This window comes from Phocoena phocoena, chromosome 1, assembly GCF_963924675.1.
Source record: "Phocoena phocoena chromosome 1, mPhoPho1.1, whole genome shotgun sequence".
NCBI lineage: Eukaryota > Metazoa > Chordata > Mammalia > Artiodactyla > Phocoenidae > Phocoena > Phocoena phocoena.
The window spans coordinates 97,500,372-97,519,329 of record NC_089219.1 but is presented as its reverse complement, the minus strand read 5'-3'; the positions used below and the strand labels follow the sequence as shown (position 1 = coordinate 97,519,329).

General features: G+C 53.4%; 1 protein-coding gene across 1 annotated transcript; it reads right to left on the bottom strand.

Annotated features, from left to right (window-relative positions):
* Positions 1-1,349: 1,349 nt before the first annotated feature.
* Positions 1,350-13,411, bottom strand: LOC136122364 (chymosin). The gene is made up of 9 exons (XM_065876349.1): positions 13,306-13,411; positions 10,754-10,904; positions 9,798-9,915; positions 8,667-8,785; positions 6,145-6,344; positions 3,933-4,046; positions 3,026-3,170; positions 2,332-2,430; positions 1,350-1,600 (listed from the first exon to the last, which is right to left on the bottom strand). Exons 1-9 carry the CDS (start codon positions 13,365-13,367, stop codon positions 1,463-1,465), a joined length of 1,146 nt encoding a protein of 381 aa, XP_065732421.1. The 5' UTR covers positions 13,368-13,411; the 3' UTR covers positions 1,350-1,462.
* Between the last annotated feature and the right edge of the window lie 5,547 nt (positions 13,412-18,958).

Genomic DNA, 18,958 nt, shown 5'->3' with positions numbered 1-18,958 from the left:
AGCCACACCTGTAGCTTCAGGCTCTCTGAGACATGCCACGTGACTCACCTGCCCCTCAGCTGTTTGCAGGGCACGTGTGGTCAGGCTACAGTGAGGGCAGGGACTAGATAATAATGTGGTCCCAGACCCCTTTCCAAGGCCTTCTGAGAGTTCAGCTACTGTAAAGGTGTGACTTAAAGCCCAGTGACTGTACGGGGGGCAAGATTGTCTGTGATTTAGAAAAGTGAAACCTGATCAATGGTACCGTCCCCTTTAGGGAAAAGACTGTCAAAAGAAGGGGTGCAGGGCTTCCCTGGCGGCGCAGTGGTTGAGAGTCCGCCTGCCGATGCAGGGGACACGGGTTCGTGCCCCGGTCCGGGAGGATCCCACATGCCGCGGAGCGGCTGGGCCCGTGAGCCATGGCCGCTGAGCCTGTGTGTCCGGAGCCTGTGCTCCGCAACGGGAGAGGCCACAACGGTGAGAGGCCCGCGTACCGAAAAAAAAAAAAAAAAAAGAAGAGGTACAGAGAAGGGAAGGAGGGTCGAGGGAGCAAACGTGCACAGCTCCTGCCAAGTGACCAAGCACTGGAATCTCCCCAGGAGGTTGGTCAGCTGCCCCTCACAGCACCTCAAAGTAGCATGACTGAAAAAAGCCTCTTACCTTTGCCTAGAGGCCCTTGTTCTGACCCCCTGATATTTGTATTTCTTCGGCGGACTCTCCCCTCCTCAGAAGACTGCAGGGACCTGTGAGCATGCGTGGTCTGTTCACTGACAGCTGTGGTCTTTGCTGACCTTTGACATGTCTGCCTCTGTGAGCCAGGGGACATGGGCCCGCTCTGGCGCTGTAGCTACTTTTCAGACGCTGGAGAATCAGGTGTGGAGCCTCTAAGACTGAGGATGGGACTCTGGGCTGTGGTTCTTCCCCACAGCAACCTCAGGACACTCAGATCTTCCCAGAGCCCTCTGCCTATTCCACTAATGTCTTCTCCAAATGGCAGTCAAGGCCTTGTCTTAATAGAACTAGAGCCATTCTCTCCCTAGGCCAATATTCTCTACTCGGCCCGACCTCAAGCCCTTGTTCCCCGGGCGTAAGTCTCATCCTGCAAAAGTCTCCCTTACTGCACTCTTTCCCCAGAAAGACGGGAAGTAGGAAAACAGGAAGGCAAGACTGGTCTTGCTTTTAAAAACCTGACCTGAGCTTGAAATGGTCAATTCCCTTGTGAAAGTCTCCATCCATCCACAGTGTCCCCTGTGCTCCCCTACCCATGTGGCCCCCGTTCTGCCGAACACACCATGTGACTGTCACATCCCACCCCCAGAGCGGTGCAGGGATTCAGCCCCAAAGGAAGCCAGGCTTTGCAGAGATGTAGTATTTATTGAGAACCGTCTGCTTAAAAACCTCACCTATGTGTGTGCATGCGTGCAGGGGCATGTGTGTATGTGCGTGTGTTTGGGGACAGTGAGGTTCTTGGTCAGAGGTGCAATCAGACGGCCTTGGCCAGCCCCACGCGGTTGTTGGCCCTGTCAAAGACGCTGTAATACTCCCGGATGAAGACATCCCCCAGGATCCACTGCTGGGAATTATTTTCACCCTGGAAGCCACTGGTGCAGAAGCCCTGGTCCTGGGAAAGGGTAGGCTGACATGAAGCTGGTCCCAACCCCAGTTGCTGTGCCTCTCTGGACCCCACCCCCAGTCACTCTCTCATCTATTATTTCCTCTCACCCTTGAAATCACCTTCTGAGCTAAGCAAACAAGTATCAGATTCATCTACTCAACAGATGAAAAAATTGACATTCAAAAATGAAGTGTCAGGTCCAAGATCACCTGGTGGGTCCCCTCCCCATTCCCCCTCACTGATCCTCCCCACGCCCCCGTCCTCCTGCTCTTAGCACCTACGGCCCTGGTGACCAGCCAGAACAGGCCTGGGGACCCAAGACCTTGGCAGTTCGGGATGCTCAAGATTAGGTCAAAGCTGAAGCCAGCAGGGCAGTAGGGATGAGGCTTGGGTCCCCACAAAGCCCTGGTTATCAAGAAAAATCCCAGACAAAGCCCTAGGCCCCAGGGCTTAGAAGCTAGCGCAGTGGATGGAGGTTCCTACAGGTGGCTGTGGTCCCTCCCATCCCACCCTCCCTCAGGCCGCTGGGCTCGGTCCTTCCTGTCCGCACCATTTCTCCCAGGGTGAGGCTGCCGCAGCCACAAATGAGGCCCAAGGACCACAGACCCCACTCCGAAAGGCCAGGTGGTTTAAATGCACGTCCTGCTTTCTCCATCTAGCCCAAGCCAATGTGCTGAGTTGCCAGGAGGCAGGAGGGGAGCTGGGTGAGCCCAGGCTTCCTCTCCGGAGACTCATACCTGGTTGGTGTAGGCGGAGGGGGTCAGTGGGTACATTCTGCTGTTGATCTCAAAGACCACCGTAGGCATGCTGCTCAGGCTGCCGCAGTCGATGTCAAGCTAAAGACCAGAGGGAGGTCCTCTTAGAAGGGCCGTGGGTGTGATCTGACTGCCGGTAGCAGACAAAGTCCCAGGTGGGACCTCTGCCTCTGCACTGCAGCCAAGAAGTGGGGAGGGACCTGCTACTCAGAGGACCCCCAGGGAGGTCCTTAGACCTCAGAGGAGTCACACCGATGGGGACCAGCCCAGGGACAGACACCAGCTCGAGACAAGGAGTTGTTTGCCTTGACATTTCCCCTCCAAGCCCAGCCAGAGCTCCCAAGGACACTGAGAGCACTTAGCTGTCAGGGAGGAAGAGGGGAGACCCAGGGGTGGAGGGGGACAAGAGGACGCAGCAAAGCTCAGTGAGTCGGGGATGTATGACCCTCCCTGCGGACAGGAAGTCAGATTGCAGCCACTGCACGAGACATAGGACCTCCAACAGCAAGTGAGCCAAAGCCAGAAAAGCTAGGCCATCTTGAAGGCCTCCCAGGAAATCCCAACCCCTGCAGGAATCCCAAACCCCTCACCGTTTCCCTTTGTCATTTCTTCCATGTGCAAAGGGGTTCCCTCTTCAGGGGGGTCTGGGGAGGTGGGGATAAGGGTCTGGCCTCACCTCACCATACCGGTTCTGTGTGGCTCCGATGGCCATCTGGATGTTAAGGATGTCACTGCTGGGTCCGACCAGCATGGAGGTGCCCGTGTCCAGGATGGCCTGACAGCCACCATCACAGGCCACCACCACACCGCCGATGGTGACACTGCAGAGGGGAAATAGGATGGCCTCGCAGCGCATCCAGCATCCACCCCTCCCTCTCTGGGTCCCTCCTAGCCTCCCCTGCCAGGATCCTTGGCAGGAAGGAAGTCCAGCCACCCCAGATCCTTTTCTTTGGGCTCCTTCCTGGAGCCCCCATAACTTCCTGAACTCAGAGAAAAGACCCAAAACCATTTTCTCCCAACTCAGTGGCTCAGTGGAGGCCACCTGACCTTCTATGGGACAGAAACTTCAATGAAACAACAAAGTCACGGGCATTAAGGGGTGGAATGAGTACCACACTGGTGGCCCAAAGATCTGGTTTCAAGCTTTCTCCTGCCATTTATTTGCTGCAAATTCCCCAGTCTTCTTACACTCAGGCTTCTTATCTACAAAATGGGTACATTAACCACCCAGTTCTTGATTTCCTCAAGGGATGCTCGAGAGGTTCAAAGTCGATGTTAGTAAATTACAAAATGAGGATAATCACAGCACCACCCCCACAGGGCTCTAGTGAGGACTAAACCAGGCAGTCATATTCTCACCCAGCACAACACCTGGCAGGTAGTGGTGCTGGATAAGCACAGCTAGTCTTATTAATGAAGTGTAAGTGAATGTTTAGCATTCTCACTGACAGACACTTGGCCTTGGAGCATCTGATTCATACGTTAATGTGATGGTCTTACGAGCTACCGGGCTGACACCCAGACCCTCACATCCCCACACCTGGAGACAGCCTCTGGCAGGGTCACAGCTGCCGCTCACCCACCTGTCCACGGTAAACTGCCAGTACTTCTGCAAGGTCACAGGTACCCAGTGCAGGGATCCTGTGTAGTAGGAAGGGTCAATGGCCCCCAGCGTGAGCATACTCTCCTGGCCATTCCTGAAAACGAGGAAAGTCATGATGTGGGACTCCGACACCCTGGCTCTGCGAGGGGGTAGCCCAGCCCCACGCAGGGTTAGATGCGATTCAGACCCTGCCACACTGCCCTCCCTGCCCCCAACACCCACCTCCACCCCAAAGGCTTCAGATGAGCTCTCCCACCTTCCCGGTACTCCAGGCTTTTCTTTGATACCAGCTGCAGCATCCTTTCTCTCTGAATTCTACAGCACCCACCCAGGCTGAGGCAGCACTAGAGCCCAGAGCATGGTCATTACTGTGGGAAGGGAGGTCAGGAAGTAGGAGGTCACGTGGCTGCTAGGCTCTGCTCAGGCCACTGTGTCCCTGCCCCCCACCACTCAAGGCTTTCGGCCCCCAGCCCTTTGGCCTCGAGTAGGAGAATGGGTCTTCAATGAGGTCCCACATGCTCTGGATGAAAACTGCCACCCCAGGGCTTCCCTGGTGGCGCAGTGGTTGAGAATCTGCCTGCTAATGCAGGGGACACGGGTTCGAGCCCTGGTCTGGGAGGATCCTACATGCCGCGGAGCAACTGGGCCCATGAGCCACAACTACTGCCTGCGCGTCTGAAGCCTGTGCTCCGCAACAAGAGAGGCCGCGATAGTGAGAGGCCTGCGCATCGCGATGAAGAGTGGCCCCTGCTTGCCACAACTAGAGAAAGCCCTTGCACAGAAACAAAGACCCAACACAGCCAAAATAAATTAATTAATTAATAAACTCCTACCCCCAACATCTTCTAAAAAAAAAAAAAAAAAACTGACACCCCAGCCCAAACCCTCTCTGCGCCTCCTGGGACTCTGTCTCATGGCCAGGAAACACCGGCACACTGTGGGTTACCTGCTTCTCACTCTGCAGCTCTTGTTCCTTGGCCTCATCAAGCTCTGTCCCACCTTCGGGCTCTGACACATGCCACCCCACTGCTTAAAATGTGCCATCCCTTTGTCTCACCTGTATATCACCCACTCAGGCCTCAGCAAAGCTTCCCCTGGCCACTCTGCACACACATATCTTGTCAGACTGGGCTGCCTGTCACTATTAAGCCTTCAGTACATGCAGATCTCCCCTGCAGGGAGTGCTCTTATCACAACTGTCATCATAATTGGATACGTAATTATGATGTGTGTGTTGTCCGTTTCCCCGGCTAAAAAGTTGACTCCCAGTTTGTCTTGTTTACTGATGTATCCCCGTCTCCTGGCACAGCCCCTGCACATAGTAAGGACCCATAAATATCCACCGAGTAAATGAATGAATGAATGCACCTATCTACCCCCTGCCTGGGTTACCCAGCTCCTTCTCCTGGGTGTGGTTCCCCTCTGCCAGTCCTGCCACCCACCCCTCTGCCTAGCAGAGCTGCCCCATCAGGCGGGTAGAGTGGGGAACACTGGACTGGGAGTCAGGAGCCCTGGGCCCCAGACATGGCTCGTCCACCAGTTTGAGGGTGACCATCCCGCCCAAGCCTCAGTTCCCTGCATATTGAAAAGAGAAGGTTGGACTCCTTTAGAGCCTGCTCTAAACATCTGTGAGTCTCAGTGACATCAATAAATGATTACTGAGGCCTGCCACTTTGGAAGAAAAGAGGTTAAAAGCCCGTATGCAGAGATGGATTCAGGCTTCCTTATTTTTTTTTTTTTTTTTTTTTTTTTTTTTTGCGGTACACGGGCCTCTCACTGTTGTGGCCTCTCCCGTTGCGGAGCACAGGCTCTGGAAGTGCAGGCTCAGCGGCCATGGCTCACAGGCCCAGCCACTCCGCGGCATGTGGGATCTTCCCGGACCAGGACACGAACCCACGTCCCCTGCATTAGCAGGCGGACTCTCAACCACTGCGCCACCAGGGAAGCGCCAGGCTCCCTTTTTTAAATGCCAGAAATGAAAGTCAAATTCTGGCCCAGTGGACTCTGGCTGCATCAATGGTCATGCTGGGGACCTTTAGACAGGAGGTTGGATGTTTCTGGAAGCAAGGAGAGGTTTGCTTTGATGCTGGTGACTATCCTTGTGTTGCAGCGTCCCCAAGGGGTGGACACTCCTCAGCTGACAGCCCCTGCCAGGACGTGGAAGTCCAGCCCACACTGGGTGCAGCTCCTACCTGTCCAAGTAAACCGAGAACAGGTCTTGGGCCACCAGGTGTCTGTTCATCATGTTGTCAAACACAGGGACCGAGTACTCAGAGGCGAGGGAGGGGTAGGCCAGCCCCAGGATCCCATCGAACTCGGAGTAGGTGAAGACATCACCAGGTTCCTGGGTGCTCAGGCCCACAGTCTGCTGGTGGTCCACAATGTTGGAGACCTGCAAGAAAGGCAGAGTGACCTCCACCAGGGGGCCCTGCAGGCAGAGGACCCAGAAAGGTCGAGGGTCAGGCTCTGCCAGCCCGCCCTCCCTCTTTTAGACAGCGTAGCTATGTGAGCTTAAGAGAGAAAAGCCTCCTTTCCCAGCTCTGTGCTGTGGTTTTGAGGGAACTGGTCTGATGAGGCAGGGGACTGGGTGGCAGGGGAAGAGAGAGCATGGCTGGGGGTACGGACAGCAGTGCTCATGGTGCAGAGGTTGGGGGTGAGCCCAAAGAAGGGCATAAAACAAGGGACGCTCCAAGGCCCTCTGCCAGCCTAAAGCCCTCCCATCAGCTGCTGCACCAGGGCATCTCCCAGGGAAGAGCCGTGGGAGCAGCATGATGGACAGAAAGAACAAGCACGCAGTTTGCACCGGAAAAGATCCCGCTGGGCCTTCCCTGGTGGCGCAGTGGTTGGGAGTCCGCCTGCCGATGCAGGGGACACAGGTTCGTGCTCCGGCCTGGGAAGATCCCACATGCCGCGGAGCGGCTGGGCCCGTGAGGCACGGCCGCTGAGCCTGCGCGTCCGGAGCCTGTGTTCCACAACGGGAGAGGCCACAGCAGTGAGAGGCCCACGTACCGCAAAAGAAAAAAAAAAAAAGAATAAAAGATCCCGCTGTGCATCCTTGCTCTGTCGTGTGCTGTGTGACCTTGGACAAGTACCTCTCTGAGCCTCAATCTCCTCATCTGTTACAGGGAATAATAATACCTGCATCTCAAGCCAGTGCTTAGACTAAAGAATATGAATGCTGAACGTTTATCGCGCACTTACTAAATGTATGATCAGTGAACCTTTATCGGCACTCTGCAGAGAAGTGCTAACCCCAAAGTGTCCTATCAACCTGCCCGCTTCCCTGGAAGGCTGACGCGTCCACTAGCCTATTCTGAGCTCCCACAGCGGCCCACCAGGCCTCCTGCTTCTACTCTGTCCCCTTATAACCCATCCTCCACACAGGTAGCCAAAGCGAAATGGAGAGTGGACATCCTCATGTCACCCCTTGCTCCACAGCCTCCTGAAGGTATTCAGGATGAAACCTGCGTCCTAGAGTCCCCTCATGCTCTGGTCCCTTAGCTCACCCTGCTCCACCCACACTGATCTTTCTCTTCCTTGGGTGCCCCACTCATTCTCACTTCATGTGAGACTTCTGTGGGTGGCAGGGGGGAGGGAGGTCCTGACCCCTGAGCCTCTCTCTCCCACCCCCTGCCCAAGGTGGGTGAGCGAAGACAGCAAGATGCACCACGGCTCAGGCCCACAGCAAGGGCCAGCTCTTCCGTGAAGATGCAGGATTTCCCCCCAGAACCCAAAATAGCAGAAAATAGCAAAACCTCGGCCGGGGAATCGGCCTTCCAGACGTCTGTCTGCTGGGCCACCTCAGCCAGTGGCTCTGGTGCTGACTCCTGGGGAGGCCTGAGCTGGGAGGGCAGCTCCTCAGCTGGGGAGAGGGCTGTCAGCAGAGAAGGGCTGTGTCCTTTTGGGCTTGACGTAGAAAAGACTTCAGCCAGACTTTGGGAAGAACTAAAGGAAGATCAAGGGGAAGAGCACCAAGGGATGCTGCTTGAGTTTTAATCTCAGATGGTGGATGAGGACGAAAAGAAAGATGTTAACGTGTGTCGGGCACTTACTATGTGCTGGCCACTGTATTAAGTACTTCAGAAGCCAAAAAGGAACAAGAGCAAGGGGAGCCCTTGCCCAGAGGGCACAGATGCTCTCTGACATGAAAGAAGATGCAGCTCTGTGACTGATGAAGAATGAGGTCAAGCCCAGAGAGTCGGAGACGGGGGTCTGACACTCAGCTCCCATTGTCCCCCAGCTGTGCCACTTCAGGCAAGTTATCAGCTCATCTGAGCCTCGGGTCCCTCATCTGAACAATGGGGATGAGAACACCTCCCTCAAAGGGCTGTTGAAAGGACTCAATTTAAAATGAGATCACACAGGTGACGCTGAAGAGCTCAGAACTGGCAAAGACTCAGGATTCAGGACTCACTATGGCAAGGTCAAGTGAGAAAAGGGTTAGGAGGATGGAAACCGGACCCAGAGAAGCGTGTCAGGTGGGGCTCTGGGGACTAACATGCGAAGGAAACGGGGAAGGGAGGGAGGGACACCCCACAGCTGCTGCTGGCTAACATCCCTCTCAGAGTCCTCCCCCACAGGGCCACCAACAGGGCCAGGACCCAAAGGGCCTCTTGGCACCAGCTGTGGCACAACCCAGAGCCCGGGTTTCTGGGTGCGAGAGTGGCTGGTATGAGGGGAAGGCGAGGGCTGGCTGGCCCCAGGCGCCACTCACAGTGACAGTGTCGTAGCCCAGGAAACCCTGCATGCTGCCCGTGCCGTACTGGATGGACAGGGGCTTGCCCATGTTCTGGAAGGTGGACGACATGCTTGGGTCGAAGCGGTGGTGATTTTCTGGAACACAGACTCAGGGTTAGTGGGGCTTGTAACATCTCACCACTCGACAGTGCCAGTGGGAGCTGAATCCTCACCAGGTCTTGTAAGAATATCGTCTAAATACTAACGATTCTCTCTACTGAAAATAAGCAAGAAAATTATTCCTTGCTGCTCAACCCAACTCTCTGACCCCCAGTGCTACCTTCGTAGCTCCCAAACAAAAAAAAGGAAGAAGAAAATCATCCCTGTGGTTTCCCGAGACCGGCTTCTACCAGCTTTGTAATTTCCCGCAACTCTTTTTGCTTCACTAAACATTGGTTTCCTCACCTGGTAAGTGGGGATAAAAAGAGCACCAACCTCCCAGGTTTGTGGGAGAAATAAACTATGTACATATATTAAATGTTTACTCAGGGGCTTCCCTGGTGGAGCCGTGGTTAGGAGTCCGCCTGCCAGTTCAGGGGACATGGGTTCGCACCCTGGTCCGGGAAGACCCCACATGCCTCTGAGCAGCTAGGCCTACATGCCACAGCTACTGAAGCCCGTGCAACTAGAGCCCGTGGTCCGCAACAAGAGAAGCCACCGCCATGAGAAGCCCACACACCACAACTAGAGAAAGCCCGCTCACAGCAACGAAGACCCAAAAAACTCAGCCAAAAAAAAAATAACAACAACAAAAAAGTTTACTCAGTACCTCTCACTTCATTCTCCTAGGACCCACTGGCATGTTGTAGCCCCATTTTACAGAAAGAAAAACTGAGGACCCGCGAGGGCAAAGAGTCTGCCTTGGCTCCTAATAGAGCCAAAAAATAAAAAGGAAGAAAGCAAAGTCCCCTCATTTCTCACTGGTGCTTTATACATCAGCCTGTGATTTGCACACCTTCCCAGTCTGTGGCCATTTGGAAGGGTTGAGCGAGCGAGGCTGGGCATGTCCAAGCAAGCTCTCCTTCCCCCTACGTTTACCCCCAGCCACCCTGACCGTGGCTGGCAGAGCAGAGGGGTAGCCAGGGCGGGGCGGGGGGGAGTCACTCACGGCAGGCGTCGCTCTTGCAGTAGACAGAGGGCACCCAGAGGTCAGAGGAGCCAGTGTCAAACACCACAGTGAACTCCTGGGACGGGGTCCCAATGTAGATCTTCCCGAAGTACTGACTCTGAGGACAGACAACACTGGGTGAGGGTTGATGTTCGGCACGGAGCCTGTTCAGTTCTGTAGGCCCTGTGCTTTCTGCCCACAGACCTAGGAGGCTGAGGGGGAAGAAACGGAAGGAGGATCCCTGGGGGGTTCTTCATTCCCCGGTCCCCACGCTGAGCTCCGACCCCAGCCATGTTTGTCTTGCCCCTCCCGCAAGCCCTACATTCACTGCTGGAATCAGCCCCCAAAGCATACACTGGACCAAAAGGTAAGTCCTCTCTGGTAGGGAGTCTGGGCCACCCTGCCAGGGGCAGGGACATAGTGATGGGGCACCAGCTAGGTACAGACCCCAGACCCAAGCTGTCCTGGCTGCCCCTCCTTTCCCGCTCTCCCCACGGGTCAGTACTGGGGCCGAGGCGGGGATGGGGATGACCTGGATAAGGAAACGAGGGCACAGAAGAGAAAAACAGCAGGTTGTTTACTGCCAAGAGTGACAGATGAGAGAGACGGTCTCCAGAAAGGAAGAGGGCACAGGGGGCACTCCTGCCATGTCCCAGGCAGCTGCCCCCTCCCTGCCAAGCCCAGCCCAAGACATGGGTTCCCTGGACCCACAAATGCAGGCATGAGGTTGGATCTGGGAGCAGACCATGTACCCCGGAGGGATGCTGTCCGCAGGAAGGTCGTCTGAGGTGCAGGGATTGGTTTTACAGGGCCTGCTGGCCCCTGGGAGATACTGAGGGGTGGGAGACGGCCCCACATCCCCCGGGGCGCCATGACTCCTGAAAGAAGGAAAGAGGCAGGGGGCAGCCAACACACTGTGTGGGAATCATTACGGGAAGGCAGGCAGAGCCACTCACATCCAGGTAGCTGGTCAGGGGCTCGCTGGCCACCTCCCCGAAGCTGGAGTACTTGCTGTTGATGGCAGACTGGTGTTTCCGCAGGAAGTCCTCCAGGAGCCCATGCTCCTTTAGTGTCTTTCTCAGGGGTTTGCCTTTGTGCAGAGGGATCCTGAGGAAAGGGGAAGAATTCGTGGTGAGGTGGGCATCTCCACAGGACTGCCCAGCCTCAGAGAAGTGACCAGAGGCTCTGGGCTCCATAAGCCACCCCCACAATCTTGTACCATAACCCGAAGTAAAAATTGTATTCTACATCAGTTCACAAATCCGCGCCAGCCCTTACTAAATGCAATGCACTCTGACGTTTCCTACTCCTTTCCCTTTTTTAATGGTGCTGGAGACTCAATCGATGTATTTTATAACCCGCTAATGAGCTTTGCAACTCCAAGGTTTGAAAGACACTAAGCGTATTCTCATTCAGTCTCCAGTTCTTACTGTAGACCTACTATGTGCCGGGCTCCATATGGGGCACAGGGGACACAATGGGGAAAAGGGTACAGTCTTACCCTCCAGAAGCATACTGTCTGGAGAGAAAAACGGTGTCCCCCACACTCTGGAAAACACTATGACAATGTTCCTACCCTTTGCCAACCCCTGTTCTCTGCTCTCTGGGCAGCCTAACGTGGGTGGAAATTCTTCAAAGGGTTTCAGCACAGAGTGTGGTCCCCAGGGAACTTGGTTAGAATTTAGATGTTGGGTGATGGAGGCAGATCAGCAGGAAGAGAATCGAGAAGGAAGACGGCAGAAGCTGGATCAAGACCTGGTCTCCCCAAAGCCCGCAGAGCTTCAGCTTCTTCTCTGCGAAATGCATTATCTCTTCCTTTCCAGCCTTCTCGGGGCCCTGCTGTGGACCAACTGAGTGGCTTAACCTCTCCGGCTCTTAGTTTCCTCTCCTGCAGATTGAAGGACTGGAGCGTGATGGTTCCCAATGTCCCTCCCAGCTCTAAGAATCACATGGTTCTCCTCCTATTTTAAGGCCTATTTTAAGGACAACTGGAGACTACAGGTGTGAAAGTGCTCTGAGAGTAATAAAATGGCAGCAGCTTTAAGACCCATAAAGAAAACGGGTTTTCTCATGTTGCTCATGTCCCAAGTGGATCCCACATGGAACAACCTCGTATGTGAGTTATGGTCTCTTGTCTGGCGCCTTCCCACCCCCAGCCCTCAGGTGTGACATCAGCGGGGACCTGATCTATAAATGAAAGGTTCTCGAGACATTTCTCAGCCTTTGTCTCTGATGATAGAAAAGAACTTCAGCCCAAAAGGAGGGAGGCTGGACTGAGCTCCTGGGAGCAAGCCCACAGCTGCCCTTTCCCATGTCCAAGCCCCCGGTGCTTTCTGCTTTTTCCAGGTCCGGTTCTCACTGGCTACAAGATCCACTGGCTGAGTGCCTGGCGACTCCCACACTAGTAACTGCAACTCTGCTGAGCTGTCCCATCACAACACAAGACCCAGAGAGCCTCCCTCAGGGCAAGCGAGCATCAGAGGTAGTCCACCGCCCCACTATGGCGGCCCTGAACACAGGCTCCAACCACCATGAGACTTCCACCCACTGCTGCCTCCAGGCCTGTGCTGAGGCCACCAGATGCCTGACACTTGGAATAACTCCACTTTCAGGACCACCACAAGCAGCCCCCACTGGTCAAAGACACTGGACCTCTTTTTAGGGATCCTGCTTCCCAGGGATGGATTCAGGTTTCCCTGGGCTCGGACCTTGACAGGGCTCGAACCTGGGAACCAGAGGTAGTGTGACGGTCTTTGGCAAGCGACTGGGACCAAGACTGGGACCACCTGGGACCAAGTCCTGGCTCCTCCGTTTTTAACCATGTGGCCTTGGGCAGCTCACGGACCCTCCCTGAACAACAGTTTCCTCGTCTGTAAAATGCAAATAATATATCTACCTAATCTCTGAGGCTTAGTATAGGTAAAGACCTAGTTAAGTGTCTGGCACCTAGTAGCAAGCAGCTCCATAAGTATCAGTTATTATTTTGGGAGGAGAACCTGGGAACTTCACCCACAAAGGATTTGGACAAAATAACGAGAACTTTATTTTGTTTAACAGATGTACACATAGCTCTTACAATGTGCCAGGCACGGTTCAGAGCATTTTACAAATACTAACTCATATACCCCGCATGATAACCCCATAGGATGGATACTTCTGTCATCCTAATTTTACAAATTTATGTTAAGTGGTGTTAGAGAGTTACGTTAGTGATGGAGCTGGGGATCAAATCGCAGGCAGTTTAACTCCAGAAGCCATGCCCTTAATCCCCCAGGCAGCCCATCTGACCCCCTGTTCTCGTTCATCACGCCCTGAAGAGAGTAACGGAGCACTTTAGAGGGAAAGGCCCAAAACACGAAGGCAAGACTGACCGGGAGCGACTATCTTGGGAAACTGCAACATGTCCTTGAGGACTCCACGGGGCAACAATGGCTGGAAGACCATGGAGAAACCCACACAGAGCTGATGCATGCGATGCCCATCCCCTCCCCTGGGGCCTGACACCCACCTGGTGATCCCAGTGCCCTGGGAGAGAGCGAGGACTGAAAGTAGCACCACGAGACACCTCATCCTGGACCTGGGTCTGACCACCACTCTAGCCAGTGCCCACTCCCAACAGCCTTTATAGAGAATGCGGGGTTCCCTCTGGCTGGGAGCCCAGGCTGCAGAGATAGCCCCTAAACTCAGGCCACTCCACAAACACATTAAGATAGCACCCAGACTACACAACACCTGCTCTGATAAGGGCCACTCCCGGGACTTCAAAGCTGAAGGGTACACATGCCTGATCTTCAGGCCAGGAAATGTCACTCTCACCTTCCTGATCTGATTTCCCCTTTCAAACAGGACTTCTTGGGCTAACACAGGTGGAGCCACTGCCAGAGTCCTATCTCATGTCCCACCTTATGGTCTGTAAAGAGGCCTATTTCCAGTGAGCCCCTTCCTGCCCTAGCTGCCTCCCGTCCCTGGGCCTGACTTCACGGGAGCCCCAGCCGGCCCTATCCTGGAGTCTCCCTGCCCAGTCCTCCCAGGCCAGGTTTCCTGGGTCCACTCAGTCTTCTCCCCAAGTGGCATCTGAGGCCAAGAGTGCCTGTTCAGCCTGTCATCTCCATCTAAGAGAGACACAGATCCAAGATTCCTGCTCCCCCAGGGTGTGGCCCTTTGTTCCATGTTGGAAGGGCATTGGGAAGGGGCGGGAGTAGACACCAGATCCCATGAACAGTTGGGAGGCCTGAAGAGGGTAAACAGGGAGGGCAAGCATGTGCCACACGTGGAGGGGTAGGAGGAAGCTATGACATGAGGGTCAGGTTTGGGGAACAGGTTAAGCCCATCTAAGCCACACACAGAGGACACAGAAGAGCTTCTTGGAGGTACACATGCAGGGGCTTGTGATGAGGAGAGGGTCCCAGGGTCCAGGCCAGATTGGCCAGATATGCTCTCAGGCCTGTAGCCTGGGAGAGAATCAGGGCCAAAAGGAAAACAAAGACTTAGCCACAAAAGTGGAAGTCACATCCCAGGACAGGAGTGAGGGGAGGCTATGAACTGGGAGCTCAGGCTCAAGTTAGAATAAGGCAGGGGCTTTGGGACCACAGGTGCGAGGGAGACTAGAGTGCCAGCCATCCACACCCTGTAGGACAGATGTCTGCAAAGTGAGGGAGGCCTGGTGGTGTGGAAGAGGGGAGCATGAGCCTGGAACAGAGAGGGCAGGTTGGGCAGCTGAAGAGGTGAGCATATGGTGGGCCTGTGGTGGGCCCCGGACATGGGCAGGGGGTGGTCTGGGAGGGGCAGATCCAGAAGCTCCTGTATTTGACTTGTAAGGGCCTCAGGAGGCCAGTCGACAGGGAATCTGAGTGTTTTATGACAGGCTTGAGGAGGACAGGCAGACCCCACCCTGGCCATGGCAATGCCCACCCTCATATCCTTTCCCAGTAGCCCAGGATGCTGCTGCTTCTCAGGCCCCAGGAAGCAGCCATGGGCACGTCCAGCTTTCCAAAAGCACCCTCGCGACGTCATCAAGGCACCCTCTCTTTCCAAAACCAGGGAAGCAGAGAGAAAAAAACGCCACCTGATGGTACAGCTTGTTTCCCATTTCCTTCCCTGAGAACGTCGCCCTACCAGGCCAGGCAGGGCCTGCGTGTCCTGTCCCAGTGGCCCTGCATCCAACTGCTGTTTCCTCCCACACATCAGCACCCAGCATGCCACATAGTAGATGCTCAATTAAATGCTTGGTTAAGCAAATGAATGAATGAATGGTCTTACCGCCACTCTTGAGGAATACCTAGCAGGCCGCATCTTTATTGTGCCCTTCAGATGAAGAGATGGAGGCTCAGAGAGGTTAAAGGGCTTGCCCGTAAGGAAGAAGAGCTTGAACTGCCACAAGACTCTTGGTCTGATGCTCTACATACACTATACCACAGGGCCCGACAGGCTGTGAGAAGTTCATGAGTTTACAGTGTCGAGTCTGGGGCAGCACTGCTTCTAGCTCACTCCTCTCAACTTTTGGACATTCCTTGGGACAGCCATACTTATGAGCAATGGGGCCATTGGTAGCATCTGGGGCTGGGACCCGCAGGGGTCAGCACATCAGGCAAGAGTGCTATACCACCCCGCTCCATGTCACCAGTGGCCCAGCCTGACCCAGCAGCAAACACTACTGAACAATGAGTCTTGGAAGTCAGGCTCAGCCCCCTCCCCGTCAGCAAGGTGACCCTCAAAGCCAAGAACCAAAGCACTGGTTTCTCCGTGTTTATTCACAAGATTGGGATCATTCTAACAGCATTCAAGTGCACGCTATCAGGAAGGCTGCCCCAGACTGCACAGGATGTTAGGACTGTATATCCCCAGGAAGCGGGCCAAAAATTGCAAAAAGCTTTTAGGAAAGCCACGATAAGATTTCATCACCGGGTACCCAGAGCCAGGTGGGAGCGACTCTCCTTGGTCTAGATTCCTTGAGTCTTGGAACTGACCCACAAAAGTGGCTCAAACAAAATCAGGGCCCCGGGACAGCCTTTCCTGGGTACCCAACCTTGTGACCTCCATTCAGACGTGAGTGGCAACAACACCAACTCACCTCATCCTGAGAATCTCCTATGGGCTCACACTGGACAGAGGCGTGGAGCTGGTGCCATCTCCAGCCCCAGGGAGCCACAGTCGGGTGGGGGACAAATTGGCCCTGGTATGTTACCCTGTTGTGATCCAAAGGGCCAGACACCTCCTCTGCAGGGGCTCGTTGGCAGGGGAGCGTGGTTTCTGTAAAGTACACGTGGGATGATCCTGGACTTGAATCCTGGGTCTCCATGTGTAATTACCCTGGGCTTGAACTCTGGGTCTCCCACATGGTGTTGTGACCTTGAGCGAATCCCTTTACTTCTGTGTGCCTCAGTTTCCTCTTCTGTAGGGTAGAGACGATGACACTGAGAGGGTCATGTGAGGGTCAAAGATAAGAGAGTCCAGGGCTGCTGTTTGTTAGGCCTTCTACAAGTAGGAGGCATAGCGACTGCGGTTGTGGGACCTTGAACATTTCAATCGTTCCCCGGCCTCGGTTCCTCATCTGTGAAATGTGGGATTTACAAGCTCATGGAGCTGGTCTGAATCTCAGATGTGTCCACAGCAGCAGTTCTTTTTGTGCTCTATAAATCAGTTGAATTTCTGCCCTGTGCCCGGAGCCCTCCAGACTGAGGCGCAAATTAACCTTAGCCATTTTTGCACAGTGCCCCACAGATGTGCTTTGGCACACGTGACTCTCCAGCCCACCAAGTTTACGGGGGCGTGGGTGGGCAGCAGTGCCCTGTGGCATTTCCTTGTCCCTGCCTGGGTCCCTGTTGCCTCCATGTCTCACCTGAGCCCCCAGCCTTCTGGAAGCTTCCATGGTCATCCTCCCCAAGACAGGCCACGCGGCCACTCCACCCTGATCTTGCCACCTACCTGCGCCACTGACAGGAAGCAGGGTCCATGTCCCCGCCACTCAGAATCTGCCTGACTCCCCTGCCTCTGCCTTCTACACCCTCTGAGGAGCCCCAAATTCCCCCAGGGCTTCAGGAGAAACACATCCTGACCTGGAAACCCTGCAAGTCCCTTCTGCTTTCTGCCCACATCTTCCCTGAGCAAAAAAAGGTAAAGCTGGCTTTTCCTTTCCTGAAGAAAAGAGAAAGGAGAAAAATGAGAGGAGTTTTTTAAAAAGTCATAAATCAGTACCTCAAAATATTATTCAGCCACACTTAAAGCCTATACCATGCATCACGTGCTTCGTTAGTGTCAGACACCATGCATTTACTCTTTTAAAAGGTCTCCATGTTACAGATGAGCAAACAGGAGCTTAGAAAGCTTAACTAACTTTCAATATCACTCAGCTAATGATAAACGGAGCTGGGATTGAAACTTGGGTCGGTTTGATTCTTGACGGTGCAGTCTTTCAGTCTAACCACGTGACCCTCCCAGCACCAAAATCCTGCAGTTCAGCGAACATGAGATCACATCCACACTCAACAAGCCTGGGGCTGAAGAAGGTGGGAGGGGTCCTAGGGTCTTTAATGCAGCTCAGCTGGGAGAGACTTCAGAAGAGCAGAAACCTAGAAAACACATCAGAAGACTGCCCTGCACATTTGTAAGTTCCTACCCTTCTCCCCTCCTGCCCGCAAAGTGATCCCTGTGAGTGATATACTGGCCGGTCCTCCAGCCATGGTCAGCAGAAATTTGGGGGGAGACCAGCACCCAGCCTCCAAACCCATAACTCTGTTTGTTCTGCATCAAGTGACCTGAGCCCTGGGAATGTCTGCCCAATGCCTCATGGAATTGCCAGATCCTCTTGGGAGAAGGGTGGGGTTAGGGACCCTGCCCTGCACACACAGGAGAGCACATTGTGAGTTATGGGAAACAGCAACAGGGAAGCCCATTCCATGCTGAGCACAAGGACAGCTGTGCTTTCAGAATGGGAGGCAGAAAGGGGAGGATGGGAGAGAGGGAAGGGTCAAGGCAATCCCCAGCCCCGATGCAGAACTCGGGGCCACCGGCAAACCAAGTCTCCGGATCACTGGTTCATGCACCTTGAGATCATGTTTTGCTTTATAAATACAGTGTTAAAGAATCACTAAATAGTTGGGGAACAGGACTTGGTCAAAAACTAATAGTATTGTATCGATGTCAGTTTCCTGGCTTTGATATTTGTACTGATTTTGATTTTAATATTTATAAGGAAATGTCCTTGATTTCGGGAGATATACTGAAGTAAAGGAGCATTGTGTCTGTAACTTACTCTCTAAGAGATCAGAAAAATATATATATATATATATGTATATGTATACAGAGGGAGAGAGAATAAAGCAGGTGTGGTCAGGTATCAACATTTGGGATATCTGGGTGAAGGTCTCAGGAATTCTTTATATTTCTGTAAATTTGAAATTATTTGTAAATAAAAAGTTTTTAAAGATTGAGGTAATCTAAAGACCTCTCCAAATAAATTCCTTATTTATAACTTTGACATCCAGCATATTCAGAAGGAGGAGGATGGAAACCAAACAGCAAAAGAACCAGCTACTTAGCACCCAGGGCCCTGGTCCAGGGGAAAGCCATTCAGCTAAGGCTTTGGGAAGCAGGGCTGGCAGCTTCCTAAATCCCATTTGGGACTGTTTTTTAAGCAGGGAGTTGAAAAGAGGAAGAAAAGTGGGGTGGAAGAGAGGAAGAAAAGGATGGGAAAATTCTCTGGTAGAAATCAGGTCCCTCCCAACTGTGCCTCCAGCTTCACAAGATGCCCACATCATGACCGGACAAAGCAGGGCTAAAAGGGGACAATAAAGGTGGACAGGGAGAACACGAGCCACTGCAGGACGATGAAACAGAATCTGTGTCACGCATCTTGAGATCATGAATGTTTGCTTTATAAATAAAGTTTTAAAGAATCACTAGATAGTTGGGGAGAAGAATTGGATCCAAACTTTCAACTTCAAAAGCTTCATGACATTGGATTTGACAATGATTTCTTGGATATGATGCCAAAAACACAGGCAACAAAACATAAACTACAACAAAACAAAAAACGTTGTGTATCAAAGGACACTATCCACAGAGTGAAAATCTAACCCACAGAATGGGAGAAAATACTTGCAAACAAACCAAATATCTGATAAGGAGTTAACATCCAGAATACATAAAGACTTCCTGCAACT

Bases quoted from the DNA above. Each gene is read 5' to 3' on its own strand.
- LOC136122364 (XM_065876349.1), bottom strand. From the start codon at position 13,367: ATGAGGTGTCTCGTGGTGCTACTTTCAGTCCTCGCTCTCTCCCAGGGC. The intron at 9,916-10,753 runs GTGAGTGGCTCT...GTCTGTCCTCAG, and splicing joins CCCTGACCAGCTACCTGGAT to AGTCAGTACTTCGGGAAGAT. The intron at 8,786-9,797 runs GTGAGTGACTCC...TCTGTGTTCCAG, and splicing joins CTGCAAGAGCGACGCCTGCC to AAAATCACCACCGCTTCGAC.